Here is a 22,991-nt window from a genome sequence, read left to right on the forward strand (position 1 = left end):
AGTTATTCCCACAGCTCTGTGCTTTTCACTGCCTTGGAAACATCCCTCTGGTGATTATGCATTGATTCTGTTTAGAAAATTACCATTGAGCGACCTTCTAGTGCCATTTCAGGTAACCTATTTCTCATCCAATGAAATCCAAACTGAAAACATCTCCAATCATGCTGTCATCAATTCTCTTAACTTTCTCTCTAGTGAATTATTCCCTCTAATCTGAGCAGTTCTGTTAAAGCTCTGAATTTTAGTCCCAACAATTTAACAACAAGTCATCGAGGGTCTTTTAGACTAACATTTTATGAAGTAAGCACTGAACCTTCATAAAGCACCAGTCTGGTTTTACCCGGAGTGTTGTGTTCACTTTGGTTGCTGCATTATTGGAAGAATGAGAGGCAGTTACAGAGTTTACTCACTGTATTTACAAATGTTTGTACTTGGAGATGCAGCACGGAATGGACTCCTCCAACCCTTTGAGCCACAGTGCTAACAAACCCCAATTTAACCATCGCCCAATCACAGGACAATTTACAATGACCAATTAATCCACTAACCGGCACGTCTTTGGAATGTGGGAGGAAACCAGAGCACCAGGAGGGAACCTACGTATTCCATGGGGAGGATGTATAATCTCCTCACAGAGGACACCAGGATTGAACTCTAAACTCCGACAGTCGGAGCTGTAACAGCATTGCACTAACCATTACGCTAGTTAGAGAGGGTCCAGTAAAGATTTATGGGAATGGCTTCTAGGATCAGTTAGAGATTAGAGTCAATGTGGCTATCTTTTGAGAAGTCTAAGCGGTTTTATAAAGCTACATTCTGTAGCCACTTTATTAGGCAACTCCAGTACCTAATTAAGTGACCACAGAGTACAGGTTCTTGATCTGCTGCTGCTGTAGCCCATCCACATCAAGGTTTGACATGATGTGCACTCAGAGATGCTCTTCTGCACACAATTAAAATGACTGGCGCCTACCCATTAGTTTGAACTAGTCCAACCATTTTCCTCTGACCCCTCTCAATAACAAGTTGATTTTTCCCCACAGAACTGCTGCTTACTGGTTTGTTTTGTTTTTTTGCTTTGCTGTACCATTCTCTTTAAACCCTAGAGACTTGTGCATGAAAATCTCGGGAGATCAGCAGTTTCGGAGATTCTCAAACCACCAACTATTCCATGGTCAAAGTGACTTAAATTACATTTTTCCCCATTCTGATGTTCAGTCTGAATAATACTTGAGCCTCTTGGGCACATTTCCATGCTTTTTATACATTGGGTTGCTGCCAGATGATTGGCTGATTAGATATTTGCATTAACGAGTAGGTGCACCGATGCACTAATAAAATGGCAACTGAGTGTATGTTGACTCTTCTAGTGAGGTTCTGCATCTTCTAGAGACACTGTCAGGAGCCAAGAATACTTTGATTGCTCATGTCTCTGAGCCATCTTCTGTTGTTGGCCTCACTTCCTTCTCCAGACTATTACACTTCTACAAATGTCACTGGACCGGCCAAAATGTGAAAAAACTTCATGCTCACACTCATGCATAATTCAACCTTTGGACACTTGTGGAAAAAAAAAGACTGCTTTTCAGGTATTAATTTGCTTACAGGTGTAATTTCAAGGAAGGCTGGCCCAGTCCATTCACAAAGGCACTTAGTGCCTAACTGGGAACAACAGAGCAACCTTGCACATTAGACTAGTTAGCAGGACACTGTAAACCAACACAACACAATTCAAGCTATGTAAGATTAACCAAGGGTCACCAGGATTCATTTCACGGTAAGTCCCAACTCCATAGGCATCCACAATGTTCTGGAACCCAGCTGTGAATTTATTGGTCCTGTTGAAGGTGGGTGGGGCCATTTGGGTCTGCACAACAGTCATGATCGGATCAACACTGGAACCACTGCGCTCCTAAAGTAAAGGAAGGGGTGGAGAGAGAAAAGGGAAAGAGCTTTTCATTTAGTGTCAGCTCGACATAATGATCAACTCTCATCAGTGGTGTCAAAGAAGAAAACAGCAAAAGGGCACATAACACTACTTCTTCATAGACATTGCATGTTGATATGCAAGTAAAATTGCTGTCAAATCATGACAGTCACATACAGTCACACAGCTGGTAGAGTTGCTACCCAACAGCTCCAGTGTCCTCAATTTAATCATGATTCTTTTTTATAAAGTTTGTATGTTCTCTCTGCGACTATATAGCCTCCCACACCAGCACCTTAATCACTCCAAGTGCAATTGTAGTAATTGACCACTATAAATTGCACACCCCTTCCTCTCCGCGCCACCCCCCCCCCGCCAACTGTGTGAGAGTGGTGAATCCAAGGAGCTATGTTGAGAATAGGTTGCAAGAGAATTAGTGGGTGAATGAGGTCACTCAGAGCTGGCATTGACTTGATGGGCTGAATGGCCTCCCAAGTTGTACGGAAATGATGATATGGAAACTACACCTAGAATCAATGTTAACTAGGTGAACAACTGCATCAATCACATGGAGGAATTGTTCACAAAGAGCAGAGTTTGAATGCAAACATAGTTATGATAATTAAATCAGGGGTAGCTGAAATAGCTGATTTAGTGTCAAATTACAGAAAATTGAGCAAAGGTGAGAGAAAGAAAATTTAAGATCTTCAACGTTAAAAGTTGAGGGAAAGAAACTGCACAGTAGAGAAGCCTAATTGGGCAAATGCTTTATAAAACATCCCCATTTAGTCTGCAATGCCTAACTATTACTATAAATTGCACATTTAGACAGACATAACAAAGATTTTTATTCCTCATGTACATGAAGGATGTAAGTAATAAAGTAAATTCAATTCGATTTATCTGTTACATTAATTTTCATCCCATTCTACTCTACCTTCAATCCCTTACACTGCTCCAAGGGCCAATATAAACTCAAGGTACAATACTTCATTCTATGATCATGTTTCCCTCAGTCCTGGGACTCAATGAATTCAATTATTTCAGATCACCAGCCCTGCCACTTTGGATGCAGTCACCGGTATCACTGATGCTGTGATGATCTCACCAAAGTCCCTGGCTTGCTGAATAGTTAGTCACAGGAAAGTACAGGACACAAACAGGTCCTTTGGCCCATCTAGTCCATGTCAAAACTGTAGGTTAGGTGACCAAAATTGCACACAATACTCCAAATTAGGCCTTGCCAGCATCTTATGCAATTTCAACATAAAATTCCATCTCTTGCACTTAAATGTCTTGACTTCTGAAGGCCAATGTGCCCAAAGCTTCCTTTACGACCCTATCCAACAGTGATGCCACTTGCAAGGAATTATGGACCTGTATTCCCAGATCCTTTTGTTTTACCACACTCCTCAGTGCCCTACTGCTTAAGCCACTTTTAGCATTCTATTTCAGATCTCCAGAAACAGCTCAGCTTTTCTCTTCATGTTTCTATTTATCCCTTCTCCTACTTGATCAGCTCCAGTTAACCGGTCTTCACCATCTGCTCAGCCAGCACCAACACTACTTTGGTCATTCAGTTCTTCTCAACCTCCACCCTGTGGTAGAAATTCCCTCTGGTTTCCCCCTTCCCTCTTCCAACCCCCACCCCCCCGCTTACAGCTTAATAGGTTGGATTTCTAACCTTTCCTAGTTCTGATGAAAAGTCAACAGCCTGATAACTCATCAGTGGAAAAATTCTCAGAACCAATACAATACACACACAATGACTAATCACGGAGCAGTAATCAGACAGGACAAAGTCAGTTTGGATTCTGACCAATCTGCTGGTATTGTTTTAGGATGCTGCAAGTGGAAGAGACAAGAAAAGAAAATGTAGATGTGGTGTATTTCATCTTTCAGAAGTATTTTATCTATTATATTTAGCGCTACAACACGCCGTAGGCCCTTCCGGCCCCTTGAGCCATGCCACACTATCCCTGACAAACCCAATTAAAATCTAACCTAACCACGGGACAATTTACAATGATAAATTAACCTATCCGATATATCTTTGGACTATGGGAGGAAACCAGAGCACCTGTGGAAAACCCACGTATTCCACAGGGAGGACATACAGAATCCAAACAGAACAGCCTGAAATTGAACTCCATACTCCGGAATCCCCTGAGCTGTAATAGTGTCACACTAACCCCTTCGCTACTGTGCTGCCCATCTTTTGATAAGGTTCCACACAAGAGGCTACCGTGTAAAATTAAAACATGCGCGATTTGGGGTAATATACCGCAATAGGTTGATAACTGACAGAGAGTAAACAGCTGAATGAATGAGACTGTCTTCTGGACAACAGACTGGAACTACTGGCTCCATCTTTCCATGAACATTAACTTCAGTTCCCTCTGCACAGATGCTGCATGCTCTGCTGAGTATCACCAGCCTCTTCAATTCTCATTTAGGTCCTGGTCAGGTTGAAATGGAGACAGAGGATGGAAGCAGTGACCGAAAGCAATGTCTGTGGCATTCCCAAATTTTAAGCAGTGAAGGAAAGACTGGACCTCGGATAATCAGCGTGACACCAGCCGCAGGGGAGAGTGTGGGCGTGTGTTCCACATTTCCCAGAAACAGCAGCCTAAAGGAGAACAACCCGCTTTAAATCAGAATCACAATGAAAGTTGTGCAACTGCAGTTTGGATCATTTCTGAAGTATGCCTGGACAGAAACATGACCGGAGAAATGCAAACAGGGAAGTCAGGAGTTATGAGCATTGATTTGTAAGGGCCAACTTTACATTCAATGATAATTGCTCAAGAATATACACTTATACTCCTCCTCCTCAACATAATACTGTACACTCCCTGAAATTAATTGGCAATTGGTTTGTTATTGCCGCATGTACTGAAATGCTGTGGAAAGCTTTACTTTGCATGTCATTCCAGACCATTCTGTGCAAAAGTACAGAATATATATTAATGTTACAGAGAAAGTGCAGTGCAGGGAGGCAAATGAATTACAAAGGACACAGTGGTATGTTGAGAGATCAAGAGCTCATCATCATCATCATATGAGATGGCCATTAAAGAATTGTATAACTGAGCAATAGAAGCTGTACGAGAGCCTGATGAATAGTGATCTTAAACTTTTATACCTTTACCCCAGTGGGTGGGCGGGGGGGGTGGGGGGCAAAGATATGAGATAATAGATAAAATGATAGAGATGGGAAAAAACCACCCTAGTCCTTAATCTCTTATTCAATCTATATCAATAATTTTATTTACATAAGATATCATAAAAACGTGTCCAACTTCATAACTCCTTAGCTTTGTACTCAATTCCATTTCAAGTTAATTTTCCTTCAGAAAAATTTTACTAAAAATAGTTCAATAAAACATCGATGATAGAAGTGCCCTGTCCTTGATACACTGCTCACCTTCCCCTGGTTGAGGGCCCTCTTGATCCTGTCCATGTCAGCCACAGGGCACCACGTCTCTGCAATGAGGCACTGCTGAGTCACATCGATGTTGCACAGGTTCAGTGTGTGATAAATAGCCTTCATTTTCTTCACCTTCACCTGCCAGTTCCGCAGGTTTTTGGCTGCTTCCTGCAGAACACGGCGGCGATGGGACTCTGTCTGGTTAAGAACCTGAAGCATTGAAAAGCAAATTCAGAAACTTAACATAAATCAAGCCCTGTACTGGATGGTGTGGTGGTGACAAAAAGACAGGGCAGCAGGTAAAGGCCTGACAGCAACCCGAGTTCTGCTACTGCAGGGCTGTCGCAGAGTTAGGTGGAAGTGGGGGAGGCCTTCTGGGACTCAGAGTTAAGGCCAGGGCTGACAACCAGGCTGGATCGTCATTGCTGATTAACTGGATTCTGAAAACACATACCCATTCCTCAATCACATTTTATTTACATGTACACAAGGAGAACATCATGGCCCTTGTCATCACACTGCTCTGAAGAAATTCAGCCAGCTGCAAGTTCAATTTCTGCGTTTGGAAGTTTGTTGGGATCCATTGTGGAAAATAGATTCGATGTGACAAGAAGTAATCAACTGTTCAACCCAAGATGGCGAGAATCCAGAAGAATGACAACATGAATCTCAGTAAAGCAGATGATATGCAACTTCAAAGACACGAAATATCACCAATGCTCTCTCCTAAGATATGGAGATGGAGCTAGGAAACAGGCACACTTTCAACTAAATTACAGAAAGTTATTTGTACAGAAGGGACACTTAAGCACACTCAGGCCCAGCTCCAGGACCATTCACTGAATCGGACACCAGGATTGCCTTGCACTGAACAGCCACACTCCGCAACATCCTCATGCATTGCACCGCAGTGTACTCCAATTAATAAAAGCTTATCCTGAGAGGTTAGAACACACGGATCGCGCCGTGCATCTCAGGAACCACTTCTTAGTGAAGGTGCAGATTGCTGATAAATTCACCACCGTCTCCAATGTGACAGCATGGCTTTGGATTAAGGAAAACAATGTTTCAAGTTCAACGTTGCAGAGCTAGCATAAAATTTACTAGTCACTTAAAGGACATCACTACCTTTGCAAAATCCTCAGTGAAAATTAAATGAGCCAACATCTTCTAAGCCAACACCAATGCCCTATTTGAACAGTCAACTACACTGGGCAAGTTAGATTGATTGTCAATATCAGCCTCCCCAAACAGGCACACTATTCCCAGTTCAGAATTGGGGAGAGATTACTAAGCTTCAAGTAGCCCACTTACTGTATTCAAGTCCTCAATGCGCGTCTTCACACCAGCAGCCACCTCTCGCCGCTCGTTGGCAGACTCGGGACACGGGTACACAGTGGCACGGAACCTGAGGCATGCAACAGAGGGAATTACTACTTTTTAAAGAAGTGAACCTGGTACCATTGCGAAGCACAGCTATTAATAGAAGCCCACAGAGGCCCTGCAAACGAAAGAGGCAGTCTTCCCTTTTAACCATTGATCGAGGCAGTTGAGAATAAAGCCCATCTGTTTGACTTTTAGTCACAGCAGAAGTGGTTGAGGTTCGATGTTGTCATTTAAAGTTAAATTGAACAGCTATATGGACAGGAAAGGAATGGAGGGTTACAGGCTGAGTGCAGGTCGGTGGTACTAGGTGAGAGTAAGAGTTCGGCACGGACTAGAAGGGCCGAGATGGCCTGTTTCTGTGCTGTAATTGTTATATAGTTAAAAAGAGAAGCGTGGCAGATTTCCATCCGAAGCAGGACTCAGGTATCCCATTGGGCTTTACCATGGCCCAACTACTCCACATTCATCTTTATTCTTCCAATATTTCGCCCTGCAGTTCATGTTGTTTCAATGCATCACCAACAAGCAGTTTTGCCTTTTAAATACACATTTCTGAAAATGTCTTCAGATATTTAAAGGAAGTTAAACATAATCAACTTCCTCTACAATGCAAACAGGCTGTTCACACTACACTTCTCGTACTAGAAAGGGGGTGGAATGGTAGCATTATGGTCAGTGTAACGTTTTACAGTGCAGGATCAGGTTTAATTCCCACTACCATCTGTAAGGAGTTTGCACGTTCTTGCTGTCACTTCGGGGTGCTTCGGTTTTCTCCCACCTCCCAAAGATGTGTGGTTAGGATTAGCGAGTTGTGGGCATGCTATGTTGGCACTGGAAGCATGGCGACACTTGTGGTACCCCAGCACAATCCTCGCTGACTTGAGTTGATGCAAAAGTTAACTGTGTATACCTTTTCCCCCATAGATGTTGCCTGGCTTGCTGTTAAGTTCCTCCGTGTGTGGGCGAGACAGTGTGGCTTGAATTTCCAGCATCCACAGATTTTTCCTCTTCTTTGCGACACCTTTCACTGTATGTTTCAACATACATGTGACAAATAAAGCTGATATTTACCTTCTCTTCTTTCCCTTTCTATAACTGGGACAGCATCAGGCTCTCATACAACTGCTGCAGTTCAGCATTTGAGTTCTCTAGTTAAATCAAAACAAGACCACACATAAACCAATCAACTGGATCACAGGCCTTCATCCTTCCTCTTACCGTCCAAGAAACAAACGTGCTCAAGGCACCACCTACTGCCTGCTTTTCAAACTGATGAAACTTCATAATTAATTAATTAGTTCGAGTTTATGGAAGGTGTTATGCAAATTAAAGTATTCACTTTGTAACAGCAAAATCCAAATCTACCCAGGAAATGAAAAGAAATCAGACTGGAACAAAAAAAAATGGAATGCTGTAAGGAGTCATAGACAGAAATAACAGCCTTGCTCACTTCCAAAGCCTCCAGGCACATCTTCCCACCTTTATCTCTAATCTGTCCTATCTTCACTCCTGTCATCCTTTTGTTCTTCACATAATTGAAGAATGCATTGGGGTTTTCCTTTACCCTATTTGCCAAGGCCTTCTCATGCCCCCTTCTTGCTTTCCTCAGCCCCTTAAGCTCCTTTCTTGCTACCCTATATTCCTCAATAAACCCATCTGATCCTTGCTTCCTAAACCTCATGTATGCTGCCTTCTTCCACCTGACTAAATTCTCCACCTCACTTGTCACCCCATGGTTCCTTCACCCTACCATTCTTTATCTTCCTCACCAAGACAAATTTATCCCCAACATCCTGCAAGAGATCTCTAAACATCGACCACATGCCCATAGTACATTTCCCTGCAAAAACGTCATCCCAATTCTCACCCGCAAGTTCTAGCCTTACAGCCTCATAATTTGCCCTTCCCCAATTAAAAATTTTCCTGTCCTCTCTGATTCTATCCTTTTCCATGATAATTCTAAAGGCCGGGGAGCGGTGGTCACTGTCCCCCAGATGCTCACCCAGTGAGACATCTGTGATCTGACCCGGTTTGTTAACCAATACTAGATCTAGTATGGCATTCTCCCTAGTCGGCCTGTCACCTGTCAAACTCACACCTGTGTTCTCGCCCACACACACCTAGGTAGATTTATTTATTGAGTTACAGCACAGAACTTGCCCTTCCAGCTGTGCTACCCAGCAATTCCCCCTACTATTTGATATGTCTTTGGACTGTGGGAGGAAACCAGAGCACCCAGAGGAAACACACACAGTCACAGGGAGAACATACAAACTCCTATCTCCTCCCTTACTTTCCCATCCTTCCCCCACCTGGTTTATCATTTACTCACACCTCCCTGCCCCACCCCTATCCCACAAGATCTGGCTCCAATTATCCCACTCAACCTCCATTGCACCCTCCCTCACACTGCTATTTACAAGCAATCATTCTCTTCCTTCTCAGTCCTGGAGCAGGGTCGAGACACAAAATGTCGACAGACACCACTTGCTTCCACAGAGACTGATTCACCTGCTGACGTCTTCCACTGTTGGTTCCTTTGTTTCAGATTCCTGAATCAGCATCTTCAAACCAGACTGGGAGCTCTTCAGTTGCAAGTATTTTACTGTGATGCCAGTGCCAATTTGAAGGAACAGTAAGGTACAATAAGCTATAAACAGATGGCACTCAAAATAAACACAAAGTGGCAGTAAATAAGTAGCAGGCAGAACGTACAATCCACAAGTAGATATTTCAAAGAAATGAAGTTGCTATAAGGAGCCACACACATCAAAGTTGCTGGTGAACGCAGCAGGCCAGGCAGCATCTCTAGGAAGAGGTACAGTCAACGTTTTGGGCCGAGAGCTTTCGTCAGGACTAACCGAAACTAGTAAGAGATTTGAAAGTGGGAGGGGGAGGGGGAGATCCAAAATGATAGGAGAAGACAGGAGGAGGAGGGATGGAGCCAAGAGCTGGACAGGTGATAGGCAAAAGGGATATGAGAGGATCATGGGACAGGAGGTCCGGGGAGAAAGACAAGGCGGGGGGGGGGAACCCAGAGGATGGGCAAGGGGCATAGCCAGAGGGACAGAGGGAGAAAAAGGAGAGAGAGAGAACGGATGTGTGTATAAAAATAAATAACGGGGGGAAGATGGGATCCCATTGGAGGTGACGGAAGTTACGGAGAATTATATGTTGGACCCAGAGGCCGGTGCAGTGGTAGGTGAAGACAAGGGGAACCCTATTCCTAGTCGGGTGGCAGGAGGATGGAGTGAGAGCAAATGTGCGTGAAATAGGAAGATGCATTTGAGAGCAGAGTTGATGGTGGAGGAAGGGAAGCCCCTTTCTTTAAAAAAAAAGGACATCTCTTTCATCCTGGAATGAAAAGCCTCATCCTGAGAGCAGATGCGGTGGAGACGGAGGAATTGCGAGAAGGGGTTGGCATTTTTGCAAGAGACAGGGCGAAAAGAGGAATAGTCCAGATAGCTATGAGAGTCAGTAGGCTTACAGTAGACATCAGTAGATAAGCTGTCTCCAGAGATAGAGACAGAAAGATCTAGAAAGGGGAGGGAGGTGTCGGAAATGGACCAGGTAAACTTGAGGGCAGGATGAAAGTTGGAGGCAAAGTTAATGAAGTCAACGAGCTCAGCATGCGTGCAGGAAGCAGCGCCAATGCAGTCGCCGATGTAGCAAAGGAAAAGTGGGGGACAGATACCAGTATGAAGAGTTCAGGGAACCAAGACCAAGTGATCGAATGAATTTATAGTTAGTGGAAGTTTGACAAGTATTGAGACAAAAATGGTTAAATGATTGTCTTAACTTTGTATAAATAGTCGATGCCAAATTATTAATATTTAAAAGACTAGAGTATAAATACATGTATCTTTGACAATACATGCAGCAACATCTAATACATTGTTGTACCCTGCACTGTCATTAGTGCACTGTGTTCAATACGTTCTGTCAATAGGTTGACCCCAATCTTTGGGAACAGCACCACAAAACCGACAGAGGTGGTGGAGCGTGATAAGTTGCTCTTTCCATACTACATCCTGAATAATTATCAACGTTTCTGCTATTAATTACATGGATTATGCCATCAAATGTACATTGATCTTTTTGACGTAAGATTCCACTGTCCAAATGTTCAGAAATCACGTGGTTCAACATCTTGCTCACTGGCTGCTGGTTCCTTTGTTTCCTTGAAACTCCCCTGCTTTTGCTTCCTGAAACCCAGAAATTTGCTCCCCATGCTCCATTTAAACTGATCGGTCACTGGAATTTGTTTTCCCTCTGTTGTACAATGTCTTAAAAAAGTAAAAGTGCATCAGGAGCATTAATTAGAATAGCAGTCAAAAATTCAGAAAATCTGCTTGTCCAGTGGCAAATTCCTGAAAGTACCACATAATATTCTATTATAATACATTGTTTAAGAAAATGATCAGCTCACCCATCACAAATCTTCTTTACTTTGTGCCGCAGCTGCTCCCCTTGAAAGAAGATGATGAACACATTCTTCTGCACCTCTACATGCTGCAAAATGTAATTATATTGCACATTGAAAGAGTCAGGAAAATATGCAGTCATCATGTCTTTTGGAGCCACATGTTGAATTAAAATTGAAATCCCAAGGTGTTAAGGGAAATATGGCAGGTGACCTTTGGCCAGTAGGGGGTGCTACCCATGGAGACAGGGGAAATGTCCTAATCAAAAACAACCACAGGATCTTTAATTTGAAGGGAAGTACCCCTCATTATCTGGACTCCCTCAAGACTGTTCAAATTAAGCACTTAAAATCTGCGATTTGAAACACCAGTCCAAACAAGGCCATCAAGCAAATCAGTCAGCTGCCATTATACAATAACTGTCATAAACCTGAGGTTATGCAGACAATGGCAAATGCTCAAAAAGGCCCAGAAATGTGAGTTCTAACACTTTGATTTCATTTTGAAGAAAATGATGTGAAAAGTCTGAGAACCTATCATTTTTCACATCAGCTTACATTCAGCTGACTGTGACATCATACCCCTTGCACAGAAATGATTAGCTCATCTTTCTCAGCACTTAGAAGCAAACAAAACCCAGCTTGATATTTCCAAAGGAGTCCTTCCTTTTTTCTCCCCCTCAGTACCTTTTCTGCCTTGAACTGGTCTGGGCATGAAGGCAGGAGGTTGGTGCCAAGAGGAAAATTGGATCAGCCATGATGAAATGATGGCGCATGATCAATAGGCCAAATGGCCTATTTCTGTTCCTATAGCTTATGGTCTGTCCTTTTCACCTGTTCCACTTCTTGCTTTTTACATTGACAATTTACAGCACATTGTGTCTATTCTGGGTGAAAAAGTTACACAACCTTATCCTACCTTCCAGCTCTGGTCTGATCTGCTCTGGAGCTCAGCAGGTCACAGCTCTAAGTATAAACACAAGAGATTCTACAGATGCTGGAAATCCAAAATGGTGGAAGGACTCAGCAGGTCAGGCAGCATCTATGGGAATGTATAAACATTCAACGCTTCGGGCTGAAACACTACTTCGGGACTGGTCACGTGCAAGTCCTGTTCAAATGTCATGAGGCATCCTACTTCTGCCAACCTTCCGGATCACAAGTCCCAGACCCCCCACCATTCTCTGGGTGGAAACACTTTTCCCCTCATCTCTTCACAAAGAGAAAACCTGCAGATGCTGGAAATCCAAGCAACACGCACAAAATGCTGGAGGAACTCAGCAGGCCAGGCAGCATTTATGGAAATGAGTACAGTCGACATCTCGGGCCAGGACTGGAGAGAAAAAGCTGAGTAGATTTAAAAGGTGGGGGGAGGGGAGAAAGAGAAACACAAGGTGAGAGGTGAAACCTGAAGGGGGAGGGATGAAGTAAAGAGCTGGGAAGTGGATTGGTAAAAGAGATATAGGGCTGGAGAAGGGAGAATCTGGTAGAAGAGTACAGAAGGCCATGGAAGAAAGAAAAGGGGGGAAGGATCACCAGAGGGAGACGATGGGCAGGCAAGGAGATAAGGTGAGAGAGGGAAAAGGTGATGGGAAATGGGGAAAGTGTGGCGGGGGGGGGGGGGGCATTACCGAAGTTCAAGAAATCAATGTTCATGCCATCAGGTTGGAGGCTACCTAGACAGAATACAAGACCGCTTGTCTAGTACTCCTACAAAGCAACTTATATCAATACCCTATGGCCTTGAACGCCTCAGCTAATGGAATGAAACCAATCCTAACTGGTCTATCCAGGCTCCATGTAATTTATACACAATTATTCAGTGTCCCCTCAGTTTCCCCTATTACAAAGGAAACAACCCCAACCTATCTAACCTTTCCCTCAAAGCTACTTTGATCACTTCCATTCAAACCATCTCCTGCTACCGACACTTATGTCAAAGGCTCTCCACCAAGGGGATTAGCTTGAGGATTCCAGGGAATTGAATTGCACGTGAATCTGGCTCCAATCCCACACAGCCTGCAGCTAACTTGCCCAGCAAAACAGTGGCATCTGCAGATGAATGGAGCAGGCTAGTATGCCAGAAGCAGGTCCATAGCTCCAAGCACCGTAAAAGTAAATTTACAGACAATTCCATAATCAAAGTAAATTTATTATGAAAGTACATACATATTCATTTCTGTTTTCATGAAGAGCAAGATCCTAAGGGAAGGCTGCTGGCAATGGAATAAGATAACAGATTGACGTAATGACAATTTTTAAATGAAGATTCTATGGCCATTTTTCCCACATGTTTGCACTCATTCCAAGTTCTTAAACCATTCCACTGACCACAAAAACAAAGAATTAATATAAAAGGTTTGTGGGTGTACCAATACATAAGACTTCCTTACTGTGCTTGGATCTTCCAGTGGGACTTCCATCTCTGACTGCTTCATGTAGACGTTTCCTCTGCAAGCTCTCCAGAGCAGGCGTTCAAAGGCAGCCATCCTCTCCCTACGAATCACACCAGCTATAAACCTGAAATATCCAGTGTACAGAGAGTGCCCGTGAACACCTTGGCATGCCTTTGCACAACAGCATCAGGACTATAACGTACGTACAATATTTCAACATTGTCCCTGAAAATGGAGACTGCAGATTTCAGAAACAAGAACAGAAAACACTGGAATTGCTCTGCCAGTCAGGCATCCGTAGGAAGAGAAACTGAAGAAATGTACCAGGTGACAGACCGTTTGTCAGAACCCCTACAGCAATGGATTAACTCCTGGAACTTCCCTGCTGCTGATTGGAAGATGGGTGACTTGATGAAGGTGCAAGTCAACCTTCCAAATACCCCCGTTCCTCACCACATGTACATTCAGTAGTACCTCGTGCAATCACCAAGCAGCCCAGTGATGGCCTCTCTTTCCAGTGGGATCTTGCAGCACATTTGTACAAGAGGTCTCGGGCTGTGCGAGAGCCAGGAAAGAACTGGAATCCGATAGGAAGGGAGGGTGGACAATGTGAAAAAGGAAAGGAGGAGGGACACCAGGAGGTGATGGGCAGGTGAGAAGAGAAAGGGTAAGAGGAATCAGAATAGGAATGGAGAAAGAGCTAAGGGGAAGGGGCAGACATTACCAGAAGCCGGAAATATCAACATTCAAGTCTATAGTTTGGAGATTACCAGCTGGCATGAACATCCATTTTTTCTAATTACATGTGAATCCTAACCCATGTCTTATGTCTCTCGTGGTAGCCGAGGAAGGCGACCACTTGCAGGATTTGTGCTTTCACCAGATGTCAACCAGATTAGTAAAATTTAGAGGAAAGAAGGACAAACAAATTTGCAAAGTTTATTATCATGTGCACAAAAGTGAAATGATAAACCTACTTGCAATAGCATCACAGGCACTAGAAAATCGAGCAATTTCTGTTGCATCTGTACAGTGGAGCCATTGGACAGAAACGGCATTGTGCCAGAATTATCTGGGGGCATTCACCATCTGGGCTCAGGAGTGAGGCAACAATAAAACTTGGGGGATCTAAAGACTAATCAGGTCCAGTCAAGAAAGGCTGAAGTAGATAAAGGAGAATTAATAGATGCTCCTCAGAGCTTTGCAAGGAATAAGCTGCTTTGAAGCACTCAATCAGCGCTTGTTTGACAACACCCCTGCAAAGCCCACTGGGGCCATTTTGCAGTGTGGATGATGATACAGAACACAAGATGGTGCTGTTGTTCATTCATGCGAACTCAGCTAAAGGGAGGGTCACTCACCTCTTCGAGAGTACGAGAGAGGGCACACGGTAACACAGTAGATGGAAAGTGAAAAAATTTACCAGGAACTGCTTATGTGGAAAGGTTGCAGGGTAGGTGGGCCCTCTCCTACAAAACCATACTATATCAGATTGGGAAACACATACAAAATGCTGAAGGAACTCAGAAGGCCAGTCAGCATCCATGGAGAGGAATAAACAGTCAGCATTTCAGACCGAGACCCTTCATCAGAATTTGGTTCCTGTAAATTGACCCGAGTGTGTTGGTGAGTAATAGTCTTGGCACAAAATATCCATCCTTTATTCATCTCCATGTCCTCTACCATTTTGTGTGGTTACTCCTAACTCCCAGCATTTGCAGAATCTCTTTTGGTCAACCTTTTTGTGGGTGATTAAGTTTCCATCCACATGAATAGACGCCAGATTATTTCTGGGTTTAAATTTTCAACTAATAACAAAGCTGAATACCAAGTGGGAGAAGCTAAATATGGCAGAGGTTTTTGTGGTGCTCTTCCTCCAGATCTTCCATGAAACAATTTAATTTCTTCTCTTCTCACCTTTTCAAGTGGCTGGGGTCCTATCAGAGTCTGTGATCTACATGGCACTCAAACTACTGTTCTTCATGGGCGGTGGGTTTTTGCTCTCTGAACTTGCCGAGCAGCTTGGCGGTTCGATATCTTCAGGAAGACATGCGCCTTCGCCGACTGAAGTGTCGTGGGAGATTCAAATGTTGAGACTTCAGTATATGCCGCTATTGAAAGAAAGCCCTGCATTCGAATGATCTCTCTCTCTCTCTCTCTCGATGGTGAGAGAGAGTCTGTTAGTCCTCGCGTTGGGCGAACTCGAATAAGTGACACAGCAGGTTGAAACATCGAAACAGCGAGCTGTTGGTCACCCTTCTTGTTTGTTGCAGGAGTGATATCTCTCTCTCTCCCCCCCATTCTAGAGAGAGCCTGTTTGAGATGTTGAAGAGTTGGGATGGACAGTAGTTTTTATTGGCTCTTGATCATGGGGGCTTTGCTATTACTTGCATGGTGGTGGTGGGGAGGGGGGCTGATGCTTTTGCTGCTGCTTGGGGGTGGAGGAGGGGCTTTGGGGTTCTGATGTTTTATGTCATTCGTTCCTCTGTTTCATGGATGTCTGTGAAGAGTAAGGATTTCAGGTTGTATGCATTAAATTGAACCATTGAAGTGTTGTGATATACAGTCAGTTTTATAAGTCCTTTGCTCGACATACCTGAATCAGGTTCAAGAACAGCAAATTCCCTTTAATCATTTGGCTCTTAAACCAACCAGCACAACCCTAATTACTACCTCAGTATAGCAATACCATGACTACTTCAATCACTTGGCACTACACTAGACTTTCCCCCCCTATTTGGGTGCTTCCTTGGATAATTTAGTGTGATTTATTTTTAATTTGTGTTTTTCCTGCAAATACTGCTTATTCATTACACCTGTGCTTACAATTGCTTGCACATATGGCCATTGGTAGCTTTGAAATTCTTTGGCATCCAAAAATGTATTAAATTTGTTCCTCTCAGTTGGAGATTATGATATAATCGACATTGGCAGCAGTCTGGGTTGGTGTGTGGGACAGAAGGCAGAGCAAATACCAAGCAAAGTCTTCCAAACTGGAGATCGTATGTGCCAAAAAACACCGCAGTCTCAGCCAGTGGTTCCATTCAACATAGAACCAGACCTTAGCTTTGAATTAAAATCCAGGCAGTGATCTCTGCCAACAGGGATTTCAATGGGCAGGGGACCCTTTGAAACTTGGTGTCCTACACACCAAGGGCAGGGAACCCTGAAAGATACTGGATTGAATGCCTCTGCATGAAGTACAGAGCTACGTTGTGTCAGTCTGCATCAAGATTGACGCAGCATATTGGTTACAAATCAAACAGCCTGCCCACACTAACCCTCTGCTGCCTGTCCAGATTGAGCTAATGCTTTGGGTTGCAGGGTTAAACGGGCCAGTCTCTTCATCCACACAAATCTGTAGCCATACCCTGGGTTTGTTGGGTTCAGGTTCTGATGCCCTAGATCTGCTTTGAAAAACATGTACATTGCAGAAAGACTGTCAGCAATTCTCTGGAATTATCCTGAAATCCCTGCAAGTTAATGATTTATTCTCTGTCCATAGCGCTGGAGAACCCAGCTGAGAAACCATAGGACACAGGAGCACAAGAACTAACAGTAGGAATTGGTTATTCATTGCCTCTGTCATTTAACAAGATCATAATGTATCTCTTACTTCATCCCCACTAACATAATCCTCGATTCCCCTCTTTATCGAAAAATTGGTTGATCTCCATCCGTGACTGAGCCTGTAACAGCTCACTTGGGTGCGGAATTACAAACATTCTGCTCTCCAGCTGAAAAAATTTCTTATGTCAGTGATAAATGTTTAACCACTTACGTTGAGACTATAACCCCTAGTTGAAAACACTTCAGTGGAGCAAACTGCAACTCTGCATCGACCCTGTCAAGCCTAGTAAAAACTTTACATTTTTCACCTGCTGTTCTAAATTATAGAGTAAAACCCTGGTCATTGAAATGTGAAAAAGATCACTTTCTGCAAACGTTTATCTCTGTTATCTACTAAAGGTTGAAGGCAGGAAGAAGCGGGGGGGGGGGGGGCGGGGGAGGGGGGGCAGTGGGAAGCTGGAGGTTTTCTGAGTCAAGAATTATCCAAACCTGGTATAAAAATTCAATTTCCATTTGGCTCCAAGAAGACTGCACGTAGTAAGTAGGGATACATTATGGTACTGCAGGCATGGGGTACTACAGTTTGGGACAACCACTAACGAATTAATCCCTGCAGGACTGAAAATCAGAGGCTTATAAAATCACGAGAGGCTTAGAATTTTTATTTTAAGAGGTGTAGCATGGTATCAGGCCCTTCTGACCCAATGAGCCTGTGCGGCCCAATTACAGCCATGTGACTAATCTACTAACCGATACGGCTCTGGGATGTGGGAGGACACCAGAATATCTAGGAAATCCAGGGTCACAGGGAGAATGGCATGAACTCCTTACAGTGGCAGGAATTGAACCTGGCTCACTGGCACTATAAAGCATTATACTAACCACTACACTATCATACTGCCAAGATTGTGGGCACTGTCTTTTATCCTCAAAGACTAATGAATAGATTTGAGGCAAGAGGGAAAACTTTTGAAAAGGGATCTGAGGGGCAACATGTCACAGAGAGGGTGGTGGTGTATAGAATGAGCTGCCACAGGAAGTGGTCGAGTCAGGTACAACAACATTTAAGAGACAATTGTACAGGTACATTGATAGAAGTTTAGAAGGATATGGCCATCTTGGTCAGCATGGACAAGTTGGGCCAAAGGGTCTGTTTCCACACTATTTCTCTATGACATGATGATGCCACAACACATCAATGGGCAACTATCTGTTGATGAGATGGAAGTGTAACAGGGTCAGGGACACCTGACAAGGGCATCTCGTGCTAAGTTAATGGTCAGACCTGCTAAATGAGGCAACACATGTTAAATCATTCATGTACAGATTCTTCCTGCCTTTACTGTGAGAATTAACTCCAGGTCTGATTAAGTTGAACCATTCATGGACATTGTATGCAGGGATACAAATAAGAACCAACAAGGGAAATGACTGATTTGCAAGCAGTGAATGTCACAGAGCCCTGGGATCAGGGTCGGTTTATACCAGTGGTTCCCAAACCTTTTTAGAGTTACCACCCCCTTGACTCCCAGACCCCATCCCCAGAAAACACCCCTCTCCCTTTCTGGCCATTACATAAGAACTATAAGTTTAATTTACGATGCACAGCGAAAGAAAATAGGAACTGCAAATTCAAAGCAGTGGCAAATAATTGCAAAATTCATTCAAATCTATTTAAAGCTGCAAATAAAATTATTTCTTTATCTAATAATAACAATTTTCAATCAATTTTAGAGTAAACATTAATAGTCCAATTTCTCATTGCCTTTTCACTTTTCAATGAGACGGATGGGCTTGGTGCAGTGATATCAGCTTCTCAACATCAGGCTGAATGTCACTCAGGAGGCTCAGATCCCCACGTTCAGTAATTTGCTGTCTGTTTCATTGCTGTAAAAGAAATTGGGCAACTGCACTGAACATCTTGACCTTCCCCTACCTCCCCCACACCCCCCCCGCCCCCGCCACAGTGCAGAATAGTGTTCAGAGATTCCTTTCTGCAACCCAAAATTCTTGATAGGATTTTTTGGAACATTAGCTCTGGTTATTTTGTAGCAAAGTTGTTTAGGAATGGATTTATTACCCAATCTGAAATTTAGATCAAGAGAAGACACTGAAGTCTGGCATTTTTTTTAAATGAAGCTCATCCACATGGGAACAGTGCACTTGTAGATCGTCTGGTATCCCTTCTTCCTCTTCCAACCCAGAGCGCCTCAAATTAGAAAAGGAAGCGATGACCAATATTACACTTAAACAGGGTTAACTTGGACAAAAATGCTGTCGTTTTGTATATTACATTGTTGAATAAAGGTACTTGCCCTATCCATGCCTCATGTATCATGCTCAGTTCAAGAGTCACAAATGTAATGGGAAAAGAGGAAAGTCCAGAGGTCATACCATCATTCAACCAAAGTTAACTAGGCATAAACTAAATTCCTGATGGATAAAAGCTTTTGGGTCCAAAGGTTTGAGCTTTGCCAGTTATTTTACATGCACTTCAGCAAGAAGCAGCATCCCTAATGGAGAGGTGTCTTACACTTCATAAAATGCAAGTGGAAATTCCCCATTGGAAAGTGATGAGAAATCACAGAACTGAGTGTTCTGGATTTCATACGACAATAACAGGTACATACTTTCAATGCAGTAATTCAAAAGAACATTTCATTACCTGAGCACAAAGACTGACACCTTTGAAATTAATTTCAGAACAACCAGACCTACAGCAGTGACCTGCCACGTCATCACTGCAGATGACTTACCCCAGTCTGCCAGGTGCAATCACTGCAGTTGCAGTCTGCAATTCCAACAGATGCATGGTGTCTTCGCTAAAGAAATCTTCAGTTAAATTCGCTTCAGTCTGCAAGAAATAAATCTCTATTAACATATTCTGCAGAATAGCACACTACAACTCACAGCAGTCACCGCAATGGAGAAAGAGGCCTGTTGATCCACTAGAATCAGGTAACTGGAAACAGAGGAATTTTGCATCTCCCTTTGGGGGATACTTAACATTATGACATTCATTTTTAAATCAGGATGGCTGAGATTTCTGAACAGTTGTTCCCCTGAGATTACTGATTTATTGATCGATGCTTCTGCTATTTCAAGTTCCTCTAACAATGTACCTGGAATATGGATAGTGTCCTACAACATACAGAATCCTGCTTATTGTACCCAGAGTATTACATCAAACTTTTAAAACTCTATTGCACCTGTCAAGAGTTTAACAAGAATTGGCACTCTTCCCCAAATAATCTGTCAGCTGCGCCAATTTTTTTCCTAAGAGTTGAACAAAGAATGAAAAATAACACACTTTTCCAAAAGATGGTGTTTCATACATTAACAAAGATTGTCTTGCAATATTTGGTTTAGGGACAAAAGTATTTTGCATTCGATGGCACCTTAAATATAGGACACTTCACGGGAGTGTGTTACAAATAACAACAAGTCAATGTGGAAGATATTACAATGGATAATTAAAAGTTTGGTTAACAAGGCAAATTTACAGGATTTTTTTTAGTGAATTCCAGTGCAAAAGAGAAAGGTGGGACATAATTTACCTTTCCTGATGCTCCAGCCTATTCTGACACAACTATTGGCCACGCCCAAATGCCTGAGAAAGTGATCTACCTTCTTGATATACTGCTGCCTTTGTAGCAAAGATACTCCCACAGCAGGGAGTTTACAAACTGACTCAGTAATGATGGAGGGACAGTCAGCATGCTGTGAAACTTGGTGTACTCCCTGGACTCTGCTTTCTGGTGCCAGAGATCACCAATTTGGGAGTAACTGTCGAAATTGCCTTGGTGAATTGTGGCATTATATCTTGCAGACCACTAACTCCTATGGCTGGGGTCAGATGCTTCGAGAATTCCCCACCCCCCCCACAATATTTTATTCTTTCTATTTTTGTAATCATCCAGACATGAAGGCTTCCTACATAGAGTGAAACAGCATAGAAAGATAATGCGGCATTTCAATCCTTTCATAGGGCGTGTCTGTGCTCCAGGTTACCTCAAAGAAGCCCTGTGTTTTCTTCAACAGGTGTTTGAGCTCAGTGAGCTCAAGAAAGTTTTGCTTGAGAGTCTGCTGGTTCTGGTTGACCTCCCTCAAATCATGCTCCAGCTTTTCCAGGACAACCTGTTGAAAAATAGGGTAAATCTTGCACTTAGTTGTCACTCAGACATTCAAGTGTCCAAAGATGACCTTTCACTCCAACAAATCAAAACATCGGATGTTTCAGTGCAGGGAAGTATTCCGCTGTATTAGTCCTCGGGCTTTACTGAAGCTAATCAGCTCACTGTATTGGACCTGGCCCAGTACCTTCAGATCTTCTAAAGCCGAGGGGAGAGATGGGGCAACAAGTTTTTGAGCATTATATCATGAAGGGCCACATCCCAAGGCTCAGAACCCCACTGTCAAAGGCTTTTGAAACACTGTGTGTATGTTCAGAGACAGTTGAAAGTTGCTTGATTAAATATTTAAGATAAAAACATCTTAAAATATGATTAAAGGCATATTACTTGAACATTTTAATGATTTTGAGATAAAATACTTCCCGGAGTGAATAAACCCATCCAAATTCAAAGTAGCTGACACCTTTCTTCGGCAAGTCACTTTCTAACCCTGGGTCAATAACAATCTAGCAAAGGATCAGTCAATGTACAAGCATCCAAAATGTAACGTACCTTGTAAATGTGTGAAAAATCAGAGATATGTGGAGGAACCCAGTATCTCTCTGCTCACTTCTCTTTCACCTAGTGTGCTATATCTTCAGGAAAACTTATTTTAAAACCAGTGGAGTCAAAGTATTTGAGAGGAGCCTTGAGATTTGTTCACTGTGAGGTAGTTATAAATGAGATTGACAAAGCAGCAGGGTAGTGGAAAAAGTGGCATACATCAGCAAGTTTAAAAGGGCAGGGGGCAGCAGAAAGCAGAGGACAGGGTGGGACTTTTTTTTTTATTTATAAAGGGATTTACCCAGATGCAAAGGAGAACATTAATATCATTCTTCAGGAGGGATCCACCAACACTAGAGATTAGGAAAATAATAAAAATCAACCCATGTTGTCAGGTCAAAGAATCCTTTGTAGAATGAAGCCAAGAGATTGAAAATTCTTGCTTAAAAATACACACAATAAGAAGCCCAAGTCTTTCTAAAGTGAACATGTACCAGGCACAGCCTGGTAAAGATTGAAGAGCAAGTCATGTCGTCTTGGCAAAGACACAGTTCATAGGTGTTTCGTAATCATAGCCGAATCTTTGCTTTGGGAAATGGAGAGCTAGATGTCACAAGAAAAGTTAAAACAGTACAGCACAGTACAAGCCCTTTGGCCCACAATGTTATGCTGACCTCTTAACCCATGCCGATATCATTCTAAATCTTCCCTCTCACATTGACCTCCATTTTTCTTTCACCCATGTGCCTATCTAAGTCTCTTAAATGTCCTTAATGTATCAGCCTCCACCACCACCGGCTGGCCATTCCATGTGTTTACTACTGTGTAAAAAAAACTACTGCTGACATCCTCCCCATACTTACCTCCACTCACCTTAAAGTTATACCCTCTCATATTAGCCATTGTCATTTTGGGCAAAGATGCTGGCTGTCCACTGCCTAAGCCTCTTATACACAGCTTACTTTCACATTGCTTGTTAGTTTTAAATCAAGAAAACCAGGCATTTCCCAAGGAAGGTTCATTCATGAAAACACTTGCATTGATGAGAGTGAGCTTCCTATATTAATCTACAGGTGCAAAATCCACCCCACCCCACATAATAGGAAAGTTTTAACCTATTATCCAGTATTAACAAAAGACTAAGTTACAACTGTTTGACACATTTAATAATCAAGGTATCCTC

At 42.9% G+C, this 22,991-nt stretch overlaps 1 protein-coding gene across 5 annotated transcripts in view; it reads right to left on the reverse strand.

Annotated features, from left to right (window-relative positions):
* LOC134351712 (V-type proton ATPase 116 kDa subunit a 4-like) overlaps positions 1 to 22,991 on the reverse strand; it is a 78,001-nt gene that overhangs the window by 30,633 nt on the left and 24,377 nt on the right. For all 5 annotated transcript variants that reach the window (XM_063058268.1, XM_063058269.1, XM_063058270.1 and 2 more), the window contains 7 exons: positions 21,144 to 21,269; positions 19,889 to 19,986; positions 13,560 to 13,686; positions 11,173 to 11,255; positions 6,672 to 6,765; positions 5,355 to 5,567; positions 1,762 to 1,912 (listed from right to left, as the gene is read on the reverse strand). In XM_063058268.1, the coding sequence (XP_062914338.1) occupies positions 1,762 to 1,912; positions 5,355 to 5,567; positions 6,672 to 6,765; positions 11,173 to 11,255; positions 13,560 to 13,686; positions 19,889 to 19,986; positions 21,144 to 21,269 (892 nt within the window). The remainder of the gene's footprint in view (positions 1 to 1,761; positions 1,913 to 5,354; positions 5,568 to 6,671; positions 6,766 to 11,172; positions 11,256 to 13,559; positions 13,687 to 19,888; positions 19,987 to 21,143; positions 21,270 to 22,991) is intronic.

Source organism: Mobula hypostoma, chromosome 9 (assembly GCF_963921235.1).
Source record: "Mobula hypostoma chromosome 9, sMobHyp1.1, whole genome shotgun sequence".
Lineage (NCBI taxonomy): Eukaryota > Metazoa > Chordata > Chondrichthyes > Myliobatiformes > Myliobatidae > Mobula > Mobula hypostoma.